The sequence below is a fragment of the Colletotrichum phormii genome (genome assembly GCF_030913505.1).
Source record: "Colletotrichum phormii strain CBS 102054 chromosome Unknown BDP81scaffold_5, whole genome shotgun sequence".
In the NCBI taxonomy this organism is placed as follows: Eukaryota; Fungi; Ascomycota; class Sordariomycetes; order Glomerellales; family Glomerellaceae; genus Colletotrichum; species Colletotrichum phormii.
Window position 1 is genome coordinate 1,807,588 of NW_026851447.1, and position 22,643 is coordinate 1,830,230.

The 22,643-nt window shown below is 53.7% G+C and overlaps 9 protein-coding genes across 9 annotated transcripts; 3 read left to right on the forward strand and 6 right to left on the reverse strand.

The window, feature by feature from the left end:
* Positions 1–309: 309 nt before the first annotated feature.
* On the reverse strand, positions 310–1,744 carry BDP81DRAFT_447406 (BHLH family transcription factor; the record flags this gene model as incomplete). Its single annotated transcript, XM_060592177.1, has 2 exons — positions 310–1,643; positions 1,702–1,744. The coding sequence occupies 2 exons, from the start codon at positions 1,742–1,744 to the stop codon at positions 310–312; spliced, it is 1,377 nt and encodes a 458-aa protein (XP_060448392.1).
* Positions 1,745–4,413: 2,669 nt separating this feature from the next.
* BDP81DRAFT_183658 (uncharacterized protein) lies at positions 4,414–5,287 on the reverse strand. Its single transcript, XM_060582312.1, has one exon. The coding sequence runs from the start codon at positions 4,991–4,993 to the stop codon at positions 4,514–4,516; it is 480 nt and encodes a 159-aa protein (XP_060448393.1). The 5' UTR covers positions 4,994–5,287; the 3' UTR covers positions 4,414–4,513.
* An 806-nt stretch (positions 5,288–6,093) lies between these two features.
* On the forward strand, positions 6,094–7,961 carry BDP81DRAFT_313584 (uncharacterized protein; the record flags this gene model as incomplete). The annotated part of the gene is made up of 4 exons (XM_060583904.1): positions 6,094–6,390; positions 6,671–6,732; positions 6,798–7,056; positions 7,116–7,961. The coding sequence occupies 4 exons, from the start codon at positions 6,094–6,096 to the stop codon at positions 7,959–7,961; spliced, it is 1,464 nt and encodes a 487-aa protein (XP_060448394.1).
* Positions 7,962–9,764: 1,803 nt separating this feature from the next.
* BDP81DRAFT_391849 (DJ-1/PfpI family protein) lies at positions 9,765–10,633 on the forward strand (the record flags this gene model as incomplete). The annotated part of the gene is made up of 2 exons (XM_060587603.1): positions 9,765–10,391; positions 10,478–10,633. The coding sequence occupies 2 exons, from the start codon at positions 9,765–9,767 to the stop codon at positions 10,631–10,633; spliced, it is 783 nt and encodes a 260-aa protein (XP_060448395.1).
* A 2,118-nt stretch (positions 10,634–12,751) lies between these two features.
* Positions 12,752–13,237, reverse strand: BDP81DRAFT_183700 (uncharacterized protein). The gene has a single exon (XM_060582313.1). The coding sequence runs from the start codon at positions 13,128–13,130 to the stop codon at positions 12,879–12,881; it is 252 nt and encodes an 83-aa protein (XP_060448396.1). The 5' UTR covers positions 13,131–13,237; the 3' UTR covers positions 12,752–12,878.
* Positions 13,238–14,630: 1,393 nt separating this feature from the next.
* Positions 14,631–15,133, reverse strand: BDP81DRAFT_421846 (uncharacterized protein; the record flags this gene model as incomplete). Its single annotated transcript, XM_060589941.1, has 1 exon — positions 14,631–15,133. A coding segment is annotated over exon 1 (244 nt), but the record flags the coding sequence as incomplete, so codon positions are not given.
* A 1,225-nt stretch (positions 15,134–16,358) lies between these two features.
* Positions 16,359–18,258, forward strand: BDP81DRAFT_183774 (glyceraldehyde-3-phosphate dehydrogenase). Its single transcript, XM_060582316.1, has 4 exons — positions 16,359–16,484; positions 16,647–16,808; positions 17,020–17,704; positions 17,761–18,258. Exons 2-4 carry the CDS (start codon positions 16,680–16,682, stop codon positions 17,961–17,963), a joined length of 1,017 nt encoding a protein of 338 aa, XP_060448398.1. The 5' UTR covers positions 16,359–16,484; positions 16,647–16,679; the 3' UTR covers positions 17,964–18,258.
* BDP81DRAFT_183711 (uncharacterized protein) lies at positions 18,259–19,090 on the reverse strand. Its single transcript, XM_060582314.1, has one exon. It carries the CDS (start codon positions 18,965–18,967, stop codon positions 18,515–18,517), a length of 453 nt encoding a protein of 150 aa, XP_060448399.1. The 5' UTR covers positions 18,968–19,090; the 3' UTR covers positions 18,259–18,514.
* On the reverse strand, positions 19,091–21,629 carry BDP81DRAFT_183721 (uncharacterized protein). Its single transcript, XM_060582315.1, has 2 exons — positions 21,058–21,629; positions 19,091–20,993 (listed from the first exon to the last, which is right to left on the reverse strand). Exons 1-2 carry the CDS (start codon positions 21,537–21,539, stop codon positions 19,214–19,216), a joined length of 2,262 nt encoding a protein of 753 aa, XP_060448400.1. The 5' UTR covers positions 21,540–21,629; the 3' UTR covers positions 19,091–19,213.
* Between the last annotated feature and the right edge of the window lie 1,014 nt (positions 21,630–22,643).

Below are 22,643 nucleotides of genomic sequence, written 5' to 3' on the forward strand. Positions count from 1 at the left end.
GCGGCCCGCATCAGGGCCGGGATACTCCCGTAAATCACGTTCATAATCGTGCCCAGCATAACCTACCTGCCTTGCTTCCTTTGGGAATCTGCCTCATGACATCGATTTCCACCTGCTGCAGGTATCCGCTCTCCTACATCATAATATAGCAAGCTACCTCGTGCTCGGGGAGACGAGCCCTGACATCCTTCGGTTCCGTTTTCCGGATTTCGGCCGGAGGAGCAGTGTAGCATTCCAATGGTAAGGCGCGCTCACTGATAGTGGTGTTGTTGGTGTTGAGCCGTGGTATCACCGTCCCACGAGGGCGCTTTACTGGGCCCTGAGCTCGTCGTTACCCTTCATTATCTCTTCGAGCCACTCAGCCGCCATGGTCAACATCGTGCTCTTACTGAAGCCGCCTCCCTTGAGTCCTGGCACAAGCTCGCAGAGATCGTCGAAGCCCTCCTTAATCAAGGTTCGGCGCTTTTGCTCGCTCTTGATATGGTTTTCTCGTTTTTGTGCATCAGTCAGGTTCTCTCGTGCTGGCTTGGCCCCAGTCCCAGATTTGCGCCTCCGGCTGGCTGTGCCGTTTTCTGCTGGCGGAGTGGCTGAGCTCGGTTCGGCCTTCGTCTTGCGTTTTCTTGCCGCCTTCGTTACAGTGCCATTTTCTTCATCCTCCTCGTCAACTTCCTCCTTCGTGCTCCGGCTCTTTCTCCTTTTTCTTGGCGGTGCATCGGCATCCTCTTCCTTTTTCAATACTTCGGAAGACTTTCGGCTGTGTCCCTTCCCTATTGCATGCTCGCCGTTCGGGCTTGGTGGGCGAGTGTTATCTGTGCTTTGGCTTGGCTCCAGGCATTCCATATATCTCAGCTGGCCTCTAGACAGAGCATCGTAGGTTTCTTTAGGGTCTGGAACAAAGGTGTTGGAGCGGTTGAAGCGAGCATCCGAGCCCCACTGCACATCGATATTGGGAACCTGGTTAGCCCGTTGAGAGGACACTCTCTCGCCAGGAGCCGGTCCAAAAAACATGTCCGCGAATGTACTCTCATGATCATCAACGAGGCTGGCCTGAGCCACGCTGCCTCGTTCAGCACGCTTGAAATCCTCCATAGGTTGGTGCCTAAGGTGGCCGACGGGCGGTCCGAGGGAGTGCGGTACATCCCTGGTGCTGCTGAACATCGGCCCAGATCCGTTTGTGTTTGTTCTTGACGAGGAACCGTTATGTAGTAGTGTGCTGGCGGCCTGGAGAACGTCGGCTGAGGCATGCTGATCGAAGGTCGGGTGGGATTGCTGATGATGATGCTGCGGTGGCGGCTGCGGCTGTTGTTGCTGTTGTGGCGGTGGGGGAGGTGGCATCAGGCTCGAGCCCATGGACATCATGTCCGCAAAGTCGTCATGGGGCATACTATGCCCAGGGGAAGCAAGAGGTGGTGGTGCTGGTGACTGGCCAAAGGAAGTCGCCGTCCCCATGAACTGGGGAGGTAGTTCCAACCAAGCATCGCTGAAGTTGAGGCCTTCGCCGAACGAAGGCAGATTATAGTGGTCGGCAGTCATGTCCTCGAAGAAGGAACTGAGTAATTTGGTTTCATTGTCGGAGAGGAGAGGTGCGCCAGGCGCAGGTTCGGGAGGGTCGAGGAAGAAGTCTTGCGAAGGATCAACGGCATCTGAGGAAAGGTTGTGAGTATTTGACTTTGGTGGGAAATGGACGAGACGGTTACTCACAGCCGAAGGGCAAATTGGGGTCTGACGGCTGCGTCGAACCCATCCTGGGACGTTGTATGGCGAGCATGGGTGCGTCTTGTGGCAAATGGACGGTAACCGTCGAATGCGCTGGTTCTGGTTCTGGTTCGGAGAGCGAGAGACGTTTGTCGTTGAGGTTTCGAAGCGTGGGAAAGAGTGAATGTAGTCAACTCGAAGGAGGGCATGCGCATTCCTATGGGCAAATCGATATCCTATGAATCATGGACGAAGGGGCGGAACGTGTCTATCAGGAGCGCAAGGCAGCGCGTCTGTACTCGGAGGCTCGTCTGGCTGGGAGAGGGCGTGCGGTAGAGTGGTCTCGAATGAGTTATCGGCCAGTCGCTCGATTGCCTTGTGATTTGGCGGGGTGGCGGAATTGTTGTTGTGGCAGCAGTGACCGCTATGGTGTCGTTTGATAGGAGTCTGGAGAGGTTGGTGGGTGTATTTGCCGTCTTTAGGTGCGCGCCGTGGCAGAGCAGGAAGAGACCGAAGTATACGCTGGCAGGTTACGTCGAGGCGGAGGTGGGGTGGTGGCTGCGCTTAGGCACCGCACCGGGCTTCTGGATCCTTAGTGCTAGAAGGAGGTTCTCTTCGTCGTCGTTTCTCGCCCGAAGAGCCGGGGGTGTGAGTGAGGAGGGGGGAAGGATGGATGGATGGCGAAGGCGAGCGTGAGGCAAAAGGCGGGACGGGTGCCGTGTAAGGTAAGGCAAGGCAAGGTGAGGTGAAGTTGAAGTCGGGGAGGGCAAGCGGAGCTGGGGGCAGCGTGCGGGATGGCGGCGGAGTGGTGTACTGGAGCACCACCTCAAGCAGTGCTACGTTCTCGATGGTGAGATGGAGAGCTCCTAGTTGAAGAGCATCCAAGGTCTACCCCGTATGGCGGACGTTAATGCGGCCCATGCAGGGCTAAGAAGAAGGAAGAGACCCTTGAGACTTGTCGAACGGCAGAAGCAGAGTCTGGGTAGACTCTAGACGGATGGTGTCGAGCCAAGAGACGGCGAGGGTACGTGTGTTTGTCCAAGATGGGATGCGAGCGCGAGGCCCATTCGAAGCATTGGAGTGCTTGTATAGGCAGATAGACTCTTGACCAAGGTGGACGAAGCTGGTGCTTTGGCTTGATGTTGAGGTTGGCTCACCCGTGTACTTGCATATCTGAGAGAAACGCCCAAACGGATAGCGAGGAATAGTAACAGGTGAGGTGAAACGCACCCCCAATCAGCTCAAGGAGGTGGCCAGACGTAAGCTAAGGCAAGTAAGACGGGTGGAAGAGGAAGCGGATGTGGTCGTGGGCGTAGGACGCGGACGTGAGGGTGACGGACACGGTACTCTCTGTACTGTACGGTGTACCGAGAACGAGGGCTCAAGGACCCCGTGATTTTTTTCAGCAGGGGAAAGTGAGTGACGAGCAGGAAATCAAGCAAGGACTCGAAAAGAATGAATGGTCTGGGGCACCAAACAGCCAAAGTGCGACCCCTGTTGTTGACCAGGGTGGTTGAGAGCTAGAAGAGACAGAGAGTCTGACTCTCTGAGTACGAATAGTGAGGACTGAGGTGGAGGAACTTAGGAAGAGGGATCAGGAAGGGCAAAGTCGCAAGTTGCAGGGAGAGGGAGGGGTGGGGGGTGTGTGGGTGGGTTGCCGGCACGGTCACCTGCATCGTGCGCTGCAAGCCTCCGCACTTACCTTAGTGGCAGCAGTCAACGGACAGTCGACAAGTTAGGCCGGCCGGCCAGCCAGCAAAAAGACAGGACAGGGCAGGGCAAGGCAAGGTCTCGAGCCGGCCTAGTTTTCCCATTGCTACCTTTGCCCAGTTTCTTACGGATAAGAATGGTCCTATCCTGCCATACCTGCCCTGCCCCAACATCTGAGCAAGGACGGAAGGCTGATTGGAGAAAGCGCCGGATCTTGGGATCGGAGCCATGCGGACATGAGACAAGCCGAGCCATATCGTTGAAACGGTGCGTTTACGCCTATGCCTTACCTAAGCACTCTACGAGTCTACCCTGAAGGCTGAGGCACCTTCTTTTTTGGCGGGTTCGGGTCACACGAATGGCGGTCAGCAGGTGGACCACGAGGATTAACCAAGTTTTGATTGGTTCGCTAAGCCCTTCTCAACCTTCTCGTTAGCTTGGTACCTGACTGCTTAAGCTGAGTGGGCCGTTGCCAGTTTTTGATACTAACGGGCTTATGTTCCTATCGGGTCGTCACATGCCAACTCGGAGCTCTCCCCCCCCCCCCCCCCTCTCTGCACCTTCTCCTCTCAATTCTCCCCCATCCCCAATCTCTTTTCCCCCTCCCGCTGTCCAGCGCTGTCAGTCATCTTCATATTCTCCCTGCCCCAGGAATTACCATTCACTATTCCGTTCTAGGCTTGGCCTCTAAATGTACATTGTACCTGTATCCGTGCACCCGTGCTCCGCATCATCAACCTTCCTAAGCTTTTCCCAGCACTTTCTCACACCTCACCTCATCTCACTTTGGGGTAGCTTTGAGGTTCCACGTTCGCAGCGCACCCATTCGACATGCTCCGAGAGTTCCTCTGCTTCTGCTTTGCTCTGCTCTGCTCTGCTTCGATATACCCTGTCTTATTCCCGTTGACTCTCAAGTCTGGCCTCATCGTTCGGCCAAACTCGTTGCTTCCACCTGTCGCCTGGAACTGCATCTGTAACACGTCTTCATCCCGTTTTGTGTCTTCTCGGTATCTCAATTAACCCTGTCACATCGACAGTTGCAGCACTGTTCTAGCCATACGGATACATCAAATCCTTTGGAATTTTGACGGCTGTCCACAAGTCCCTACTAGCGCCGACAGATCCTACTAAGGCACCTCACAGACCCTGAACGTTTCTTGACACGGCGAGACAAAGGAAACAAACACAGCCTCGGTTGATACGAAACGGCTGGCTGTCCCAGCCTGTCTGTCTGTGGTTTCCCACCAGCCAACCAGTCAACCATCAACCTCCTGTGTCTATTCTTCATCGTTCGAGAACTAGGAGCAAGCGCCGAGAATTCTTGACGGCCGGTCGATCGCACTGATCGAATCCTCCACGCCCGAAGCGTCCCGCAACTCGCAAGGACTGGAGTCTCGACTCTCGAGCAAGGCTGGCAAGGTATTCCCTGTCCAACGCCGTTTACCACTGCCGAGCCAACGCAAAACGCCGTTCCCTTCAGGTTTTCCTCCAGACAGACTCCAGACTTTGATAGAAGTCTCTTCTTCTTCAGCACCGTCGCACTCGCATGGGTTGCCGCGCCTAAGCCCCATCTGGCTTGGCTGAACATGTTCACTCTCGTTTCTCCCTGGCCGCCAGCGTGAACCTCTCAGTCCTCAACTCAGCGTGACAGACCAGTTGATCGAAACAGTTATTTCTGCAACCAATCACATTCGCCAATCTTGCCAGCTGTGGCGGTAATCTGCGCTTCGGTCACGTTTGCCAGATCCGACCTCCTATGCGTACTCCGTACCTTTCTCCGTACTCTTCGACCGTGTCGAGGAACCCAATTGTCACATTTCCTTCGGCCTCACCATTGACTTGCCCCTGGCCTCCATCTGCACCTACTGCACAACCTACGTCGCTCATCCTACCCCAGGCCCTCCATCACGTCGTGGGTCGCACCATTACCCCACAATTTCTTATTTCATTCCCGTCCCCTTCGTCTCTTAACACGCAAGGTACGCGATACTTTCGCCATTGAGCACAGCTCCAGCCCTGCCCTAGGCGCTGCGGGTTGGCTGTAGACTCTGGAGGGACCGCCATCACGAGCCTTCAGAAGAGCAGGTTAATCAATACCCCCTGGTAAGACGCGCCCACTAGTTCGCGATCTTCATTACGCGTTTTCCTGTTGTTCTTCAGAGGTCTACCTACATGCCTAGACTGTTTTCCTGCAGCATGTTTAATTGGCATCCGAGGTATATGGCCAGCTTCTAGTGAAGATGGACCGGTCAATCCCGAACCTTATTCCTCATAACCAAACACCTGTCATCATCTGGTTGGCCTTTCAGTTCTCGACATGATTCATACTCTCTAGGCGGTGCGGATAGCCAGTCCGCTTGCCGCTTCACTCCCCTATTACCTAACCTATCTCATGCCTTATCACGGTTCAGCTGTCGTTACGCCCTCCTAGAGCAACAACCCATGTCTCCTCCGGCCACATCCTTCCTTTCCCAAATCCCCTCTGTTGAACTCAGTTTGACGAGCAGCCTACCCATTCAAACCTCACGCAATTGTACGGTTACATCATAGCATATCCGAATGTGCACAGACACATCGCTTCCGGCTCTTATGCGGATCGCTGATTTTCTGCTCAGGAACCGTTTCCAGTTCAACTACCGGCACTGACGCCGAAGCCTCGTGGCTGCCGTCACACCTACGCTCTCCGCAATGCTACCTCGGAGTCAGCTGCAAATTCGCCGGAATGGCCTGGTCGAGCTACATGGAATTCCGCCAATCCTACGGCCCCTCCTTCGGGCCTACCTCCTGGGCTATGCTTCCGCTGTTGCTCCGAGAGTCCTTACGTTGCTGATGCAATACCTTACCAAAAAACGCCGTCAAATCGCAAAGGAGAACGGGTGCATCGGGTTTGTGGCGCAACTGAGGCGGATTGTCCTCGCCGGTCTAGACCCGCAACGGTTTCCAACCTTCTGTGCCTTGCTTGTTGGCGGCAGTACACTTTTAGAGGTATGTACGTTTCTTTCAGTAGGACGTATACAACACTCGTAATGCCTAGGACTTGAGCTGCACTTGCTTCACTTGGGTTCAAGTACTGTCATCTGGGTGCCCAGTACACATGGTGATGGAAATCTCAGAGTTGCACTGGCTTCTCTCCTAGCTGTACATAAGCTATTGTTCCCTGCATTGGTTCCGTATAAGCAACGTTTGCAGGTTCATCAAGGCGACCTGGAGTTCCAGTTACAGCAAGTACAACAACTTGCTCAGTAGACCTAACACGTTCTTATAGGAGCCACTTCGACGTCTATTTGAACGCAATGCCAAAGGTCTCACAGAGGTGATACGAACTAGGTGAGCGGGATTCGATCCTCCATCCTCACATTGTTCACAGCCATCTAATACTAATACACATCTAGACTTGCAAGATGGAGCGCCACATTCATCGCTGCTTGGTTCAGTTTGCAGCTTTTGCAGTCCAAGAAGAGCTCGGCCTTTACAGGCACTGCCCCTGAGAAATCCGATAGCCCTCCCGCAGCTCAGCTCAAGGAGACTCGATATGGAGGACGAACTCTCGACTTGACGTTATTCACATTAACCAGAGCTTTGGATGTTCTTGTTGGAGAAGTTTGGGCGCGAAGGCGAGCGCGCCGTGTAGCTGAAGGTAGTTGGACCAAGGTATGCACCAAGCACTCATCTTCTCATCACACATTATCAACGTCACTAACTTCGTACAGGCTGAGTGGATTGTCGGAAGGTTCACCGACCCTTGCTTGTTCGTCACTTCGTGTGCTTTCATCATGTGGGCATGGTTCTACCATCCCGAAAGGCTTCCCAGCGGCTACAACAAGTGGATCAGCTCGGCGGCAAACGTCGACATGCGGCTGATTGAGGCCCTCCAGAAGCTCCGTGCCAATGAGATGTCGTACGGTAAAAGCGGACAAGGAGAATTGCTGCAAGGCATGTGTGAGAAATACGGATGGCCGACCGAATGGGGTGACCCGTCAAAGTCCATCCCCATCCCGTGCGAGATGGTGCACATGGGCTGCGGCCCCTCGTGTGAACTTCACGCCATCAGCCGCTTCTATCGGTCGTGGAAGTGGTCCATGGCCATGTACTTGCCCCTGAGCGTGGCGCTTCTCCTGCGGGGACCTATCAACAAGAAGACTCTTGTGCGGACTTTGCTGTCATCATCGAGGTCGGCGGCGTTCTTAGGCGCGTATATCACTTTGTTCTACTATGGCGTATGTCTCGCTCGTACCAGAATCGGGCCTCACATAATCGGCAAGGACCTGGCCGCGAGGCAAAAGATGGACGCGGGAATCTGTGTCCGCACGGGATGCTGCCTTTGCGGCTGGAGCGTTCTCGTCGAGTCCGCCAGTCGTCGCAAGGACATGGCGCTTTTCGTCACCCCGCGGGCCATGGCGACGCTGCTGCCTCGGCGGTACGGCATGGACAAGCAGTGGAGGGAGGCGCTCGTCTTCGCCGCCAGCACGGCTGTTGTTTTTACTTGTATTCACGAGAACCAGGCCCGTGTACGTGGCGTGCTGGGCGGTGTTTTGGGAATGGTATTGCGCAATTAGAAGAGAGTTTGTGTTTTACTGGGCAGTACACGCAAATTAGCGTCGGATAGGCGGTTCTAACACGGCAAAACAAAAACGAGTGATTTGAATAGAGACACTGGAGATGGGTTAGAATATGGGTACACTTTCATATCTGTACCCTTCCTGTTACAATACTGAGGCCAGGTAGAGCCCGATTGGGGTCTGGTGTAGTAGAACAAGAAACGCGGAGAGATATCGTGGTATACTTTCTGCTTCTCAGTACTGGCTGATACTCTCCATCGATGTGAAATTACCAAGGCGGATGAAGCATGGGATACCTCTATCGGACAGTAGGAAGCGTAATCGAGACGCTTTAGTGCTATTACCCGGTGACGCCGGCTATGAAGAGAATGGGACAAATGTCGGCCGCGACGTTCAATTATTTCTTGCTCTTAGGGAAAAGCCAATATGGGAAATGGCCGAGCCGGTTCATTAGACTGTAATTGCTCGGTGATTTCGTAAAGATCCGGGACCAACCAAAAGCATACCGAAGACCATCCGTCTTCGGCCCGGAGTTGAGTTTCGGGGATACCTGCCTGGAGCGGGGCAATCCGGCAACCGACCCCGGTGGCCCCGGGGTTTCGTCGCCCCACCTGTCATTTACTCCAGTCCGATCCTTCGACTTGGCTTTTCCTTATCCCTTGACAATTCGACGACATTGTTTCCTCGCACGGCTACAGAGGTGTCAAACTCTCGTCCTTTAGGGTCGTATTCCACCCGTACCCTTTTTTGTTTGACCAGGATCCCACTATCCGCAGAACGAGGCCGGGCCGACGACTTGCGGCGAGACTCCGATGGTCACTTCTGCCGAAGGACTTCTGAAAGTAACCATATCCCGATTCTTTGCGGTATGGAATTTCTCACCGCAACAGATCCATCAACAAAGAACCAATGAGCGTTGCCAACCGATATTAAACAGGAAAAGCTTGGCAGATAACACCATAGAGTAAACTCGGAGGCTCCTCCGCCGCAAATGATACCCCCTTTCAACGACATTACCCTTTTTTGCAGTTGGGCCAACCATTTACCCTGCTTACGGGGTTACCCTCAAGGCTTGGCTTCTTTGTCCAAGGAGCCAGACAATCAACAACTACCAATGGCGTCCAACCAGGATCAGACTTTGATATTAAAGAAAGAGAAAAAGCAAACAAGGGGCAATAGAACCAACCAGAGATGATTCAAAACTTGCTCTAATATGCTCAGCCTTCCTTCCAATACAGTCAATTTCCCACTTGAGCCAACAACTTGTCAAACCGCACAAAGCCATCTTCTTCTTTCGTACAGACTACTGAGGAAACCGTGTATATCGTTCCCAGTCCAGTTCAAGATGAACGTTGCGTCTGTCTATATTGCCAGATTCCCCTTGCGTGGATCACGCCCCGCCCGCGCCGTTCCTTCGGGATCGGAATGCTTCCCAGCCAACCCTAGGCCATCTCGTGGTTCGGCAATATGGTAGTTGGGCGTTGGTGGCTTGGGTCATTTGGCTGCGTTTCGTGTCACCCTCGGGATATTCGTGATCAAGACCATGGATCATGGTGGGATATATATGTATATACAGCCCCTCCTCCGGAATACTGGTTCTTGTTCTATCAATCAACGAGTTTTGCTTGTTGCTGGGTAACATTCTCGTACTTTCCATTCACTCTTTCAATCTTTCACATTTCTCTCCCTTTGTGTTTCTTCATAGAGAACTCTCAAGTCTCGACTTCATCCTTCACTCATCTCCTTCCTCCAACATCAACAGCAGAGCTAAGCCGCGCAACTCAAACCACGGCTCTCACAATGCGCCTCTCCCTCCTCGCCATCGCGGCCTCAGCCGTCGCCCTCGTCATAGGAACCCCCTTCCAGAGCACCCTTCACAGCACCCTCACCACCCGCGACACCATAACCACAAACACAACAACCCTCCCCGTAACCTTCGGCGCTATCCTCTTCCGCGCAATGGACATGCTAGACCTCTTCGGCTCCCTCGACGCCCTCCAACTAGCATCCTTCAACCGCCACATGTCCCTCCACCTCATCGCCGCCACCCTCGACCCCGTCACAACCGCACCGCAGTCCCCCGGCATGAACGCCTACAACTCGTCCTGGTGGCCGACGATCCAGCCGACAAACACCTTTGACGACGAGCTGGATCTCGATGTACTGATCGTGCCTGGCGGACCGGGCGTGAGGGCACCCGGGTTGGAGCCGATTGTGGAGTATGTGAAGAAGTATGCGCCTAGGGTCAAGTATCTCGTTACGATTTGTACGGGGGCTAGTCTTGCTGCTAGGGCGGGGGCGTTGGATGGGAAGAGGGTTACTACCAATAAAGCTGCGTGGGAGTTGATTACTGCGCAGGCGCCGCGGGCTAAGTGGGTTTCGCCGGCGAGGTATGTTGTTGATGGGAATGTCTGGACTTCTTCTGGTGTAAGTGCTTTTGAAGCTTCTGTCTGATCCTGATGAGAATTAATCTGGAATGGGAGCAAGAGAAGACTAACTGATGTCCGGGTTAGGTTACCTCTGGTTTGGATTTGACTCTGGAGTTCATCAAGCAGGTGTACGGCGAGGAGTTGGCGACCAAGGTTGCTAGAATCATGGAGTTTGTTCCCCATGCTGCTGATTGGGATCCCTTTGCAGACATCAACGGCGTTGAGCCGACGTACAATTGATGATATTGCCGCAAGACGAACTAGAGAGAAGGATAGAGGCAGCGACTCGGGCACGCTCTGGTTTGAGATTGAGTGTGATAGAGCGCATGACAGAGCGGTGCAACCTGGCTCCATTCTCAGTACAAAGTTAGCAATGATAAACAGCTTGCTTCCATTTAATTCAACCCAATGGGTCCGTTTTCAACCCAATCCAACCTCGACTTAGATGATGCCTTGCTCATATAGCCCACTTGATGCCCAGCTGACACGAAGGCCAAGATACGCCAACGCTCTCTTCTTCTTGACTACCCTCGGTGAGATGATGACGCTAAGTGAATCAAGGAAGCTCTGAAACGGTCATGAACGAAAAGGGCATCGTGGATAGTATCATTCTAGATAGTTTGGGGTCGGTGAGCGTCATAGCATGGGAGTCTGGAAAGAGTCCACTTCATCAGCTCGACCGCCATGGAAAGCCAGGATGAAGTTCTCCCACAAGAATGTATGGTTCGCCTAGTGATCCGCCTCAGTAACAGGAATCTGAACCAGAAGACGAGAAAAAGAAAGTCAAATGAAGCTTCGCTGTAGGGAGCCTTATAACTGGCTGTCCCCTGTTCGTCGACTCGTCAGTAATCATCAAGTGGGTGAGACAATATTTTGCCGCTTAATGCCTTACCTCTTGATCTTATTTCTATTTCTCTTATTCCTCTATTACTGCTACTGCTACTATGACCATTTTAACTTGTGATATACTCATATAATAAGCTCTAGAGAGCATAGTATAAAAATGGTCAGAATAACAGAGATAATAAGAAGTGCTACGACAAATTGGTATCCTTTTCGACGGCACCAACGCACTATCAGATCGCGACGACAGCATGGTGGCGTCAGATAAATTAGAAATCACTCCATGCGGATCCAGACGGACTACTTCCTACTCCATCAGAGGATACCAGCATTGGCCCAGCCAAAAGCGGCTAGTTGTGCGTTGACCATCATTATATCTTGTCATCCAACTTGTTGGGTAAGGAAGCCTGGGCAGTATACACCGTGCCCCTGAAAAAGTAGGCTTGATGAGAGGCTCACAGAAAGCTCAAAATGAGTGGCTGCGTAACATGAGGGGGGGCTGAACGTTGGCATGTCCACGAAGAAGATCGATCTTCGTGATGAACTACTGTTGTAATTTGTCTGGTCCCCCTGAAGTACAGATGGGTTTGACTGAATCCCTGGCTGACTCACGGTAGGTTGATGTTTGCAGCTACAGGAGAGTTTTCAGTACTTATGTGGTGGTTTTTTTTCCAGCTTTACAGGCGCAAAAGATCAACCTCAACGGGATCAGCTTTCAAGGGAAATCACACAATACGGTACGTAATTTAATTATATAATACGCGTAATGTACCCCAAGCACGCGCTTAACTCAATATAGTGATTTCAATCTAAAAGACACAATGCAATACGGGTGGGTAGGTTGCCGACGACAGGCTGAGCGACATACTCGTTTTCAGTACTTATATACTTCACTTTCTTGCAGTCAAGTTCCGTTGTAGGCCGATACCAGAAGTAAGAAAACCGGAGCGGCGGACGGATGGGATGTTTGCATTCTTCTCTGATGAGACAAACTCTTGTACTCAAAGCTTCAAGAAAATGAGTTCAGGTCGCCGGGGAGCCTGCTGAGCTGAGGCACACTCGACTACGGCGGTTCTACGATGAAGTCGGCGCGTCGATCACTAACACCAGAAATGGGCCCATCAAGGTTGCGTCCGTGGTATTTGACGACAAGCATGCTTGCACTCGCAAACATGTTTTTTAAAGCACCCGAAAACATGCCATGGCAAGTATTCAAGTAAAAAATGATTCGGAGAGAAGAAAACGAGCGAGATCGTCGCCTCTGGTCCTGTCGATGCACTCATAGTTGAGCCATCTGAGGAATGAAGGCCGTCCACGACCGTCCAAGGATTCGTGGGGGCGCGTGGAGGGGGGGGGACTTTCTCTGCATAAACCCAGACGACAATCATGATGGGAAATCAAGGGAGTTCTGCACAAACGGCATAAGTCAAATGCGCGGCATTAATCAAGCACCAGCCCACTGTGCCGAGCTTGGGCCATCTTTATGCTAAGTGCACGTTGAGGTCAGCAAACCCTGCACAATTGCCGGTGGGGTTGATATCTCGGTGTAAGTCACCGGCCACCGAGACAAAGGAAAGCTCACCGAGGATGGATTTCTCGAGGAGACGTAACCGAAGAATGCCGCCTGGTCGTTCAAGTCATCTTATAGACAAGACAACCAGTCCCATAGTTTGAGCCGATATCCAGTGACCGTACGGGACAAGCACGTAAGCCACATCCCGGGTCTTGCCCGCCAGACAAGGATGAATACTCTGCCGGCAACTCGAGCTTCAAGTTCACGATATCTCACGAATGCCATCATCCGGAACATTTTCATAGACAGTAGGCTCGGGTACGTTAGGCGCCACAGGAGAATCCACAGATTATGCAAGGCCAGGCGTCTATGGCGAATCATCTTGACTGAGCTACGCCAAATATTTCCGACTGCCCGACTTAAACGCGCCCGCCTCGTACAAACGGGCTGCCAAGTAGTACCCCACTAGGCGTAGATACGAACCCCTGGACTGCTTGAATAATCTCTGGAGAGGCTAAAGTCGCTGCTAGATGAGACGAGGTTCCAGATCCCCAGGCACGAGGTGCTGTACCCCGGCTCGGCAAAGTGTAGCTTAATGTACGGCATCGGGGCAAGCAATCGGGAGGAACCGGAGCGGAAATCTGGGGTAGCTTCGGGTCGAACCTCGACGAAGGGACGCATCATTCCGGGGCGGCTGGCGGCAAACGGGGCCTGTAGGAAAGCCACCACTTGCTGCCGTGGTCCATGTAAGTCTCGTGTACCCAGTCAAAGGTGGACTTGGGAAGGGAGGGAACGGGAACGACCAGTACGTAGTCGTGATGATGTGGGCTTGTGGATGGGACGAGCGTCAACGACATCGTCCTAGCCACAAGGCTGATGACACGGCTGTCATCCTGTCAATCTGTAAGGTGGAGGCGAGACCTCAGGCACAGCAGTCCCATGATCTGACAATATCTGGTCGTCAGATTTTAGGAACCCCTTATCAGACGGAAATGAGATGTGCTGAATAATTTGGCCGAGAGATAGCTCGTCCATGTTGGTTTTGACCGTAGTACGGCCAGAAGCTCATCCAGGGGGTTCGTGTCGTACGGTGCTAGGTAGTAGTGGTTGAGTGACGGTAGAGTCATATCATGCTAGGTCGATCGATGTTCGGACCATACAAAATGATCCAACTGCCAACCTGGGCCCTGTCGGGCGTCTGACGATACGATACGGCCGTGCAGACCTCCGTAGCCAGCAGTAAACACATAGGCCGCGGCATTGACGTTTGCGGGTATCCTCGGTAGGGGATATCGTCATTCCCGATGTCATCGGAAGTTGTGAGTTGTTATAGGCGAAGCCAGGAGCGTTTGGGGCCGACGAAGCCGTGATGCTCCGGCGTGTCGGGCCAGCCGGGCTCGCTTGGTAGCTCATTGGGTTGGGTGAGTCGAGAGGCAGATCTCGGGCCCCACCCAGCACCGGAACGCACCAGCCCTGTTTTGATGGACCGACTTTGCATTGGAAGCGGCCGGCCAAGACTGTGAGTGGCAGAATTGGGTGGCGTGCACATTTCGCATCAGTCATGGGTGGAACGCGGTGGATGGCATTCGTAGGCGAGGAGGTATCTGTACAAGTTCTCCAATTGAATTCGAAGGGTTTGGACGAGCATGGATGGATGCCTTTTCTTTGCACGCAATCTGTTTTGTTAGACTCCAACACGGACGACGGAGCCAAATATGGTGCGGTCCATCTGGGGGTGACCGAGAACGGAGTCGTAAACGGGCCTTCTCGATCATCATATCTCTCTAAGCTAAAATCGGTCGAGTCGAGGCTGGAAGTGCCTCATGCACCAGGCAACGTGTTTCATTAGCTGGGCTCAGTCGAGCTTGGCGGGTTTAGCGATGGAGCATTGAGTGATTTATAGACCTGGGGTCTTTTTTTTTTTTTTTTTGTTCGATATCTCGAGGTAAGCTGAGCTAGACCTTTGAGTAAGAGAGTGCGGTGGGAGCGAGCGAGCGAGCGGACCATACGGTAAGGTACCTACCTACCTTACTTCAGGGTAGGGTGGAGGGGAGGCGGAGGAGGGGGGGCCGTGGGAGCTTTGGCGCGGGATGAATGGTGAGGGTGTGCGAATGAGCTGTTTGAACCTTGTGGCATGTCGTGTCTTGAATCCATTTGAGGATGTTGATAATAACAAAAAATCCACCAAAATAAACCGGACCGGTGAGAAGATGACATGAAAAAAGGCGCCAGAAGTTTGGCGTGGACCACGGTGCCACGGTGGTTGTTGCATGGAGGTGGCAGTGGCAGTGTGAGAGAGGTGTGAGAGCGAGCAAAGCGTGTAAAGGCAAGCCGCAAAAGGTGAGTCGACGGGGGTATCGGACCTGATGCTGCTGCTGGACCGGGGGGGGGGGGGGGGGGTAGCTGCGAGAGTGATGTAACGAGGGGCAGGGGCCAGGGATAAGGTGCCGTAGCTGACTTTTTTTTCTTCTCGCTGGAAACCAAGGGAAAAAGCTGCCCCTCCATGCCCCTCCATACCTGACAATTCCTGACCCTTGATAATGCCTGCTCTACTTGAGTCGTTGATCGGTCCGGTCTTGTCTGCTGGAAAGTGACACCACCAGCCAAGACCCGCTGAAAAAATGGATATGGATGAGGTGAGAGTGTTGCTGGAATTGAGAGAAACAAGTTATTGATGAGTAGTTCATCATGAGATGTCCAAGATACGGCCAAGATGATGGAGGTTGGAGCACAGACAAAGTTGAGGTGTCAAAAAAAGTAGTGAGAAGGAAGGGAAGGGACATCGAACGCCACGGCAGACCCGTCAGACAATGCAGCCTGCATCCCATCCGAGCTTGAGGTCTTGGGTCTTGGGATGGCAAGCCGCGAGACGGACTTGTCCCAAGCAGCACCGGCATCAGCATCAGCAACTACCTACCTTAGACAATGTTAGGTAGATTGGATTGGTAAAACAACAACGCATCCCACCTTGATTGTGTCTTCCAATCCCATGATATCAATTGGTCCAGAAAACCATCAAAGTACCCGGAGGGTATCATACTAACGCCACAAGCGGTAGCAGCGCCTTCCCGCTGGATGCCCCGCCATGTCCGTAAAAAGACGCACCTGCTTTGACTGAGTGGGTGAGAGGCAACGAGAGAGACTCAGTACCTACTCAGGAGTCAAGACTCAGAACGAGGAGAAAGGATAATTATTGGAGAGACATGGAGAGAGGTACGAGAGGTACGAGACACGCGTTACGGGGGGAGCTCTTGGCCTGGTCAAGCACAAGGTATCTCCTACCTCCTACCTGAGCAGAAAAAGTGTGTGTCACTCACCATTTCACCTCACCACCTGGCGTCGACCGGGCAATCACCACCATTCACCACCCTCAATCGCCAAGTCACCTCACCGTTCTCGGGGCGTCTGGACCCCCCATTGCCCCCCCCTGCGGAGTGGCCGTACCTGGTACCTCCCTAACTTGCGTCAAGTCCGCCTTGGACCTACCACTCCCACTTCCTGCCTGCTTCCTGCCTGCTCTTGCCATGGCCGCCGGCCTTGCGTTGGATCGACCAGCAGGAGAAGGACCACCCCACCATCTTCCCTCAACCGAATTTACTATATGTCGCACGCCCTTCCACCACCTCCCATCTCTTTCGTCCCTCCCTCCCTCCTTCTTCTGCCATTGAAAATTCTCTCCTACACATCAACCCATCTCTGACCTCGTCGAACAACCCGACGTGATCCATATTCAAGGTAAGAACTAGCTCTCGATAGCTCCCTCAAGCTCTACATACCTCACCTCTTCATCACCCCACCCCGCTACCACGATAAATACCCCGCCTACCTTACACACTTCGGAAACGCCCGTCCTTCACCAACACCTGAGAAAACTCAACTGACTCTCCCAACCGCCAGACACATCCTAAATACACAATCACATCAGACAACATGGCTCCCATCAAGGTCGGCATCAACGGCTTCGGTCGTATCGGACGTATCGTCTTCCGCAACGCCGTCGAGCACCCCGAGGTCGAGATTGTTGCCGTCAACGACCCTTTCATTGAGACCAAGTACGCTGTGAGTATCACCCCACTTTACCCCTCCATGATGATATCACGTCTGCCACGATAACACCACCCTAATCGGTAACCACGGGAAAGAGCCAGAGCTGCTAGCACTCTCGACTCTTTTTTCCCAAGGTTTCGATTTGGCTCGTTGCAATGGCACGACGTGACGAGATCATGTAGAAACACCCAAGACAAAATTTGCTGACAGACAATCATCACAGGCCTACATGCTCAAGTACGACTCCACCCACGGAATCTTCAACGGCGACATCCAGCAGGATGGCAACGACCTTGTCATCAACGGCAAGAAGGTCAAGTTCTACACCGAGCGTGACCCCACTGCCATCCCCTGGAAGGACACCGGCGCCGACTACGTCGTCGAGTCCACTGGTGTCTTCACCACCATCGACAAGGCGAAGGCCCATCTTCAGGGCGGTGCCAAGAAGGTCGTCATCTCTGCTCCCTCTGCCGATGCCCCCATGTACGTGATGGGTGTCAACGAGAAGTCCTACGACGGCAGCGCCGACGTTATCTCCAACGCTTCTTGCACCACCAATTGCTTGGCCCCCCTCGCCAAGGTCATCAACGACAAGTTCACCATCATTGAGGGTCTCATGACCACCGTCCACTCCTACACTGCCACCCAGAAGACCGTTGACGGTCCCTCCGCCAAGGACTGGCGTGGTGGCCGCACCGCTGCTCAGAACATCATTCCCAGCAGCACTGGTGCCGCCAAGGCTGTCGGCAAGGTCATCCCTGAGCTCAACGGCAAGCTCACTGGCATGTCCATGCGTGTGCCCACCGCCAACGTCTCCGTTGTTGACTTGACTGTCCGCATCGAGAAGGGTGCCAGCTACGACGAGATCAAGGCCGCCATCAAGGAGGCTGCTGAGGGTCCCCTCAAGGGTAAGCTACCAACATGACCTATGAGTGTCTTTTGAACATGAGCTAACTATCTTTAGGTGTCTTGGCCTACACTGAGGACGACGTCGTCTCCACCGACATGATCGGCAACCCCAACTCTTCCATCTTCGATGCCAAGGCCGGTATCTCCCTCAACGACAACTTCGTCAAGCTCGTCTCCTGGTACGACAACGAGTGGGGATACTCCCGCCGTGTCCTCGACCTCTTGGCCCACGTTGCCAAGGTTGACGCCTCCAAATAAATGTGCGGTACACATGAGGCTGTCGCGGAGGGGAAACATGACCGAAAGTGTCCATTAATGAGATGATAAACCAACGACCAAACAAAAGCAGTAAAATGAAGATGGGCAAGTCTTTCAGGAGGGAGGGCCGCAAAGGCCAGGGAGGATCATGGTTGTTTCTTTCCTACAAACAAACGCTCCCAGAATACATGTCCGTATGACGTCTATGAAATAGATTATGCCTACCCATCACAGTCCACGCCAATGCAGAGTGACCAGCGTGTAACTCGAATCTTTGATGATTCTTGAATCAGATCATGTCGTGAACAGGCGCAGTTGACGCAGCGATTGTTCGTGTCAGATCATTGATGAGGTTTAGCTATGCTAGCTACCTAGTTTTGTATGAGACGTGACAATCTTTGAGCTGTGAGGGGTTGCCAGTGCGGGGTCGCTCCACGTCCGCGTCTGATATCTTATCCTTCCCCTCTCCTTGCGCGTCGTCGCCTTGACCAGGGTCGATCGATAATCTCAAAGAGTGTTCCCCAACCTAGTTACCTTACTTCATCTCCTTATCATGTCACAGCATCGGAGAGCTTTTGCTTGAATTGGTATTGATTCCTCTTTTGCATTGACCTTCGTTCAAAATCAGAATCCTCAACTCCCACCAGGTACAACATCCCATTGAGTTTAGAGGCCGTGTACGACAGAAACTTTGCCCTTCCCACCGTTCCACAAAGCTCAAGCCCGAGATGCGCAAGGGGGGCCGGCCGAGGGATATCCTTTTTTATATGTACACACGCATTTAGAGTCCGTAGACACACAGAGTCCTGATTTGTCCCCCTTGAACGCCAAGCTGAATTGAGAAAGAGAGAAAAGAAAAAGCCGTAGAGTGAGTTGGTCGGGTGGTTGATATCAGACAAAGTAAAGGAAATTGTGCGTGCTCGCTTGAAGAGACTCAGGGTGACTGTGTGTGTGTGTGTGTGTGTGTGTGTGTGTGTGTGTGTGTGTGTGTGTTTTTCATACATGATGGGCTACCGCCCATACTTCTCAACCAAAACGCCATTCTCGCCACAACCAGCCCCCGACCCCCGTTAAGGACGATAGTGAGTTGGCTCATAATACATGTCATTAGGAGGGCCCTAATGCCCGTATCCTTCTGTCTGTGGGTGTACCGAATCGTTCGCGACGCTCTCGTCACGCGGAGGCGGTGAGCTCCCCGCCGTGGTAAAGGAAGAATCGACCAGAGTCGATGCCTCGCACTCGTCGACATCCTATGACAACGTTCCGTTGGCGGCTGATACCGTGACCTCGGCGCGCCACGAGACACCCTCCTCCTGCGCCCAGCGCCGCATAATCTTGAGAGCCGACGATACAGCTTCCTCCACACTCGTCCACGGGCCCATGTTCGTACGCATCGCCGAGGCTTCGACGCGCTCCGCCGAGTCGAATGCCGACTTCCATACATTTGATCGACCTCTTTCTGCACCAATAATGTGTAATGCGTGTGTCGCCGGATCGAGCGACCAGTAGCACTTGATGAGCTCCTCATAGATCACGCCTTGCATCTGCCAAAACAGTGCCTCCAACGGCTTGCTCTTTCGTACATCGTTGCGCATAACATTCAGAAGCGGCAGAATGCTACTCCACTGCTTAGGATCCTGTGCCTTGTTTTCGATCCGCCGTGACTCAAACAGCGCTCTGAAGCTGACCATGAACGCCATCGCCGTTTCCAGTCCGAGCATCATGCTGAGTTTGATGTCAGAGTCCGAGACGGGAGCGCCGCGGTCGCCGTGCTTTCGCTCTAGCAATACGTCGCGCTCATGCTTTAGCTTGGTGCCGAGTCTGCTAAACCGGCTCCAGCGATCACGGAGCGCCTGGATCCTGTTAGGATTCGCCGCCTCTCTGCTGTCATCTCTGGTCTGCGGCCGGTCTCGGTCCGATGATGGCGGCGCGGGAGTCAGGCTGTGGCCGTCTCCAGGAGTGTTGACCGAGTTGCTTGACGCCACCCTCGACATCGACGTGGCCCCCCCTTTCGATGGTGTCGAGGGCGCGTTCAGCTTGGAGGAGCTCGTGATTTCCGACGTCCGAGGTCGCTTCACCGCTATCGAATCGCCAACATTCTCGGTGCTGGTAATCGGTCGCTTCCGTGCCTGCGGCGGCGGAGGCTCTATACTCACTGACCGCTCCTTCTTGATGTCTTTCCTTGGGGGTCCCAGGGCAAGTAACCTCTGCACCGACTTGGTGTACTTTTTGCTGTACTTCAGCGTCACCATAAACCTGCGAGGTTTCTCCTTCAGCCTCTCCTTCTCCCTGATCTCTTTTCGGTCGTCTTCTTCCTCCTTCACTACCACATGTGGTCTCTTGCCGTTTGTGGGTGAATCGGGGGGTTGTAATTTTTGGCTTGGGTCGGAGCCTTTCGTCGGTGTGTTCTTCATCCGGGCCAGTTCCTCCTCGAGCAATGGGGGAAGTGTCGGCGAGAGGAGTGTCGGAAGCTTCAAGGGAGATTTCGGTCTCTTGATAGGCGGGGGTGGTTCTGCTCGTGAGGATTTCTGCGGCCGGTTGTGCTCGGGAGGATCGTCTCGTCTCTTATCTTTCGATCGAGAATCGGATTCGTTCGGTAGGTGTAATGGAGATAGTAACGGCGGAACTGCTGACCTCGAAGACGCCGTATCAGCTCTTGCCCGACCGCTCGAAGAGGGGCTGGGTTTGTTGCCATTGATAGAGTCCCCTCGCGCACGGGAGATGGGGGACTTGTTCGCGCCTGAGCCAAAGGCTGTCTTTAGAGCAGACCGCCCGTTGGGCAATGAAGATGAGCTTGTGCCCAATTTCCCGTCCTTCTGCGGCGTCCTGTCTTGTGATGAGTGTGTCTCTTTCCTTCTCGGCGTATCGTCTCGAGGTGTCCGCGATCGCTCGTCGAGCGGCGTGCTCGCTTCGGGTTTGACTCGTTTCTGAGGTCGCAATTCGCCGTCCACATCCGCGATTCTCTTCCTCTTGTCTGGGGTATCATTGCTTTCTTGTGCTGCCCGGGATTTTGCATCGGGTTTGCTCGTTCTAGAATGGGTCAGTCAGCCTCTAAATGCGGAGCACAGCGGGAGAGATAGGTCCAAGGTTTTACCTTTCATCGTGGGCGCCATCGCGCGCCTTATGCGCCTTGACGTCCCTTGATACATCCGGCCTCTTAGGCTCACGATCAATCCGACTTTCTACCACGTTCCTTTCCTTTCGCGAAACGTCGGTTCTGGGCGTCGATCCGGAATCGGGAGGAGAATCCGACACCTTCTTCTGTTTGTTCTTGTAATCACTCAGTGACAGCTTAGTCACGTTCTTCCTTTCCATCTTCGCGTTCGAGTCTTTGACGGCTGGTGGGATCGCAGGTTCTTCGCGCATATCATGGTACGCGCGGGTGAGCAGCATTCCGCGATCCGCGTCGGATAACAGCGTCATGTACTGCAGGGCGGGATACTTGAACTCCTCAAAGGTCTTGCTGTGATCGGGAGGAACTCGAAAGCGCTGGTCGGGGTTCATGGAAAGAGAATGCGGTCGATCAGGCAGGATGCGCTGGGCCAGCAGTTGGACCTTTTTCGCCGCTGCTTCCATGGTTTAGTGGTGTTTGCATGCCGTGGGGGTATGTAGATACAAGGATCGCAAAATGCGCGGTCGGGAGCGCAAGACACGAGGGCGGGGTGGCGCGGTGCGATGGGGGTGGATGACTTGTGGTTGGATAGCGAGTGTCGGGATTGAGGTTAAACAACAAAGACCCGCGATGGTTGGCAGGCGATGCGAGATCGACGGGGTGACGCAGGGGGTGGAATGGGCGCCGGAGTAGAGCACAAAGCTCTCTCCGCAGCCCACGAATGTGTTGATTCGAGCCGGCGGCAATGGGCGCCGACAATTAGGCAAGGTGGTGTTGTTGGCCTGGTTTGGGCGCCGATGAGGATATGTCGTGATAGCGTGACGTGAGTGTGCGATACCGCCCTTATCTGGGCTACCTGGGTTGATGAGGCAGTCGGTGTAGGGGTGGATTTTTTGCGAGGAATCGAAATACACGCGAGCAGATGGTGTCAATGAAGCTCTGGGCGATGGATGCGTCGTTGGTATGATGCGACGATGGCGACCGCGACGTGGGCTAGGTGTCGAGCAAGATTGCTGTTGTGCTGCTCGGAGAGTTGGTGCGGTAGTGGTGGTGGTGGCAGTCGGGGTCGTGACCGTGGTCGTAGTCGTGGCAGTGGTGTATGCAGTTGCAGCGTCCGAACATCAACCCTTGCAGCAGCTGGAGCGGGAGGTCAGAGAAGCCGCAGCGCATTTCCCGACGTGGCGTGCTGCTGGGGGGGGTGATTTGATGGGTTGGGATGCGATGCGAAGCGAAAGGAAGCGAAGCCAAGCCAAGCTCACTCGTAGCGACGCGGCGCTCAAAGGTGCAGATGCGTCAATCGACGACGCGAGTTGAGGTGAGGTTCGGGTCGGTGCGAAGAAGTGTAAGAGCGTCTTCCCCAGTAGAGGGAGCACCTGCTGCGTACCTACACAGTAAGGTGAGGTAAGGTAAGGTAAGGTAAGCAAGCGGTAGGTAGGCAGTTGCAACTTGCGCCGGATCCAGACGGGGTTGAGGACGGGACGACGTGCCGCAGGTCGACGATACGGGGTGGAACAAGGGTCAAGGTAGGAGGTGTGGTATTGGAAAGGACCGAGGTCGCGGGTCTTTTG

What these genes read in the sequence shown, in the direction of transcription:
- BDP81DRAFT_183658 (XM_060582312.1), bottom strand. Translation starts at nt 4,993, where the DNA reads ATGTTCAGCCAAGCCAGATGGGGCTTAGGCGCGGCAACCCATGCGAGT.
- BDP81DRAFT_183700 (XM_060582313.1), bottom strand. Translation starts at nt 13,130, where the DNA reads ATGATTCGCCATAGACGCCTGGCCTTGCATAATCTGTGGATTCTCCTG.
- BDP81DRAFT_183774 (XM_060582316.1), top strand. Translation starts at nt 16,680, where the DNA reads ATGGCTCCCATCAAGGTCGGCATCAACGGCTTCGGTCGTATCGGACGT. An exon ending in TCATTGAGACCAAGTACGCT is followed by an intron (nt 16,809 to 17,019) that starts GTGAGTATCACC and finishes CAATCATCACAG; the next exon opens with GCCTACATGCTCAAGTACGA. An exon ending in TGCTGAGGGTCCCCTCAAGG is followed by an intron (nt 17,705 to 17,760) that starts GTAAGCTACCAA and finishes AACTATCTTTAG; the next exon opens with GTGTCTTGGCCTACACTGAG.
- BDP81DRAFT_183711 (XM_060582314.1), bottom strand. Translation starts at nt 18,967, where the DNA reads ATGTATGAAAAACACACACACACACACACACACACACACACACACACA.
- BDP81DRAFT_183721 (XM_060582315.1), bottom strand. Translation starts at nt 21,539, where the DNA reads ATGGAAGCAGCGGCGAAAAAGGTCCAACTGCTGGCCCAGCGCATCCTG. An exon ending in GATGGCGCCCACGATGAAAG is followed by an intron (nt 20,994 to 21,057) that starts GTAAAACCTTGG and finishes GACCCATTCTAG; the next exon opens with AACGAGCAAACCCGATGCAA.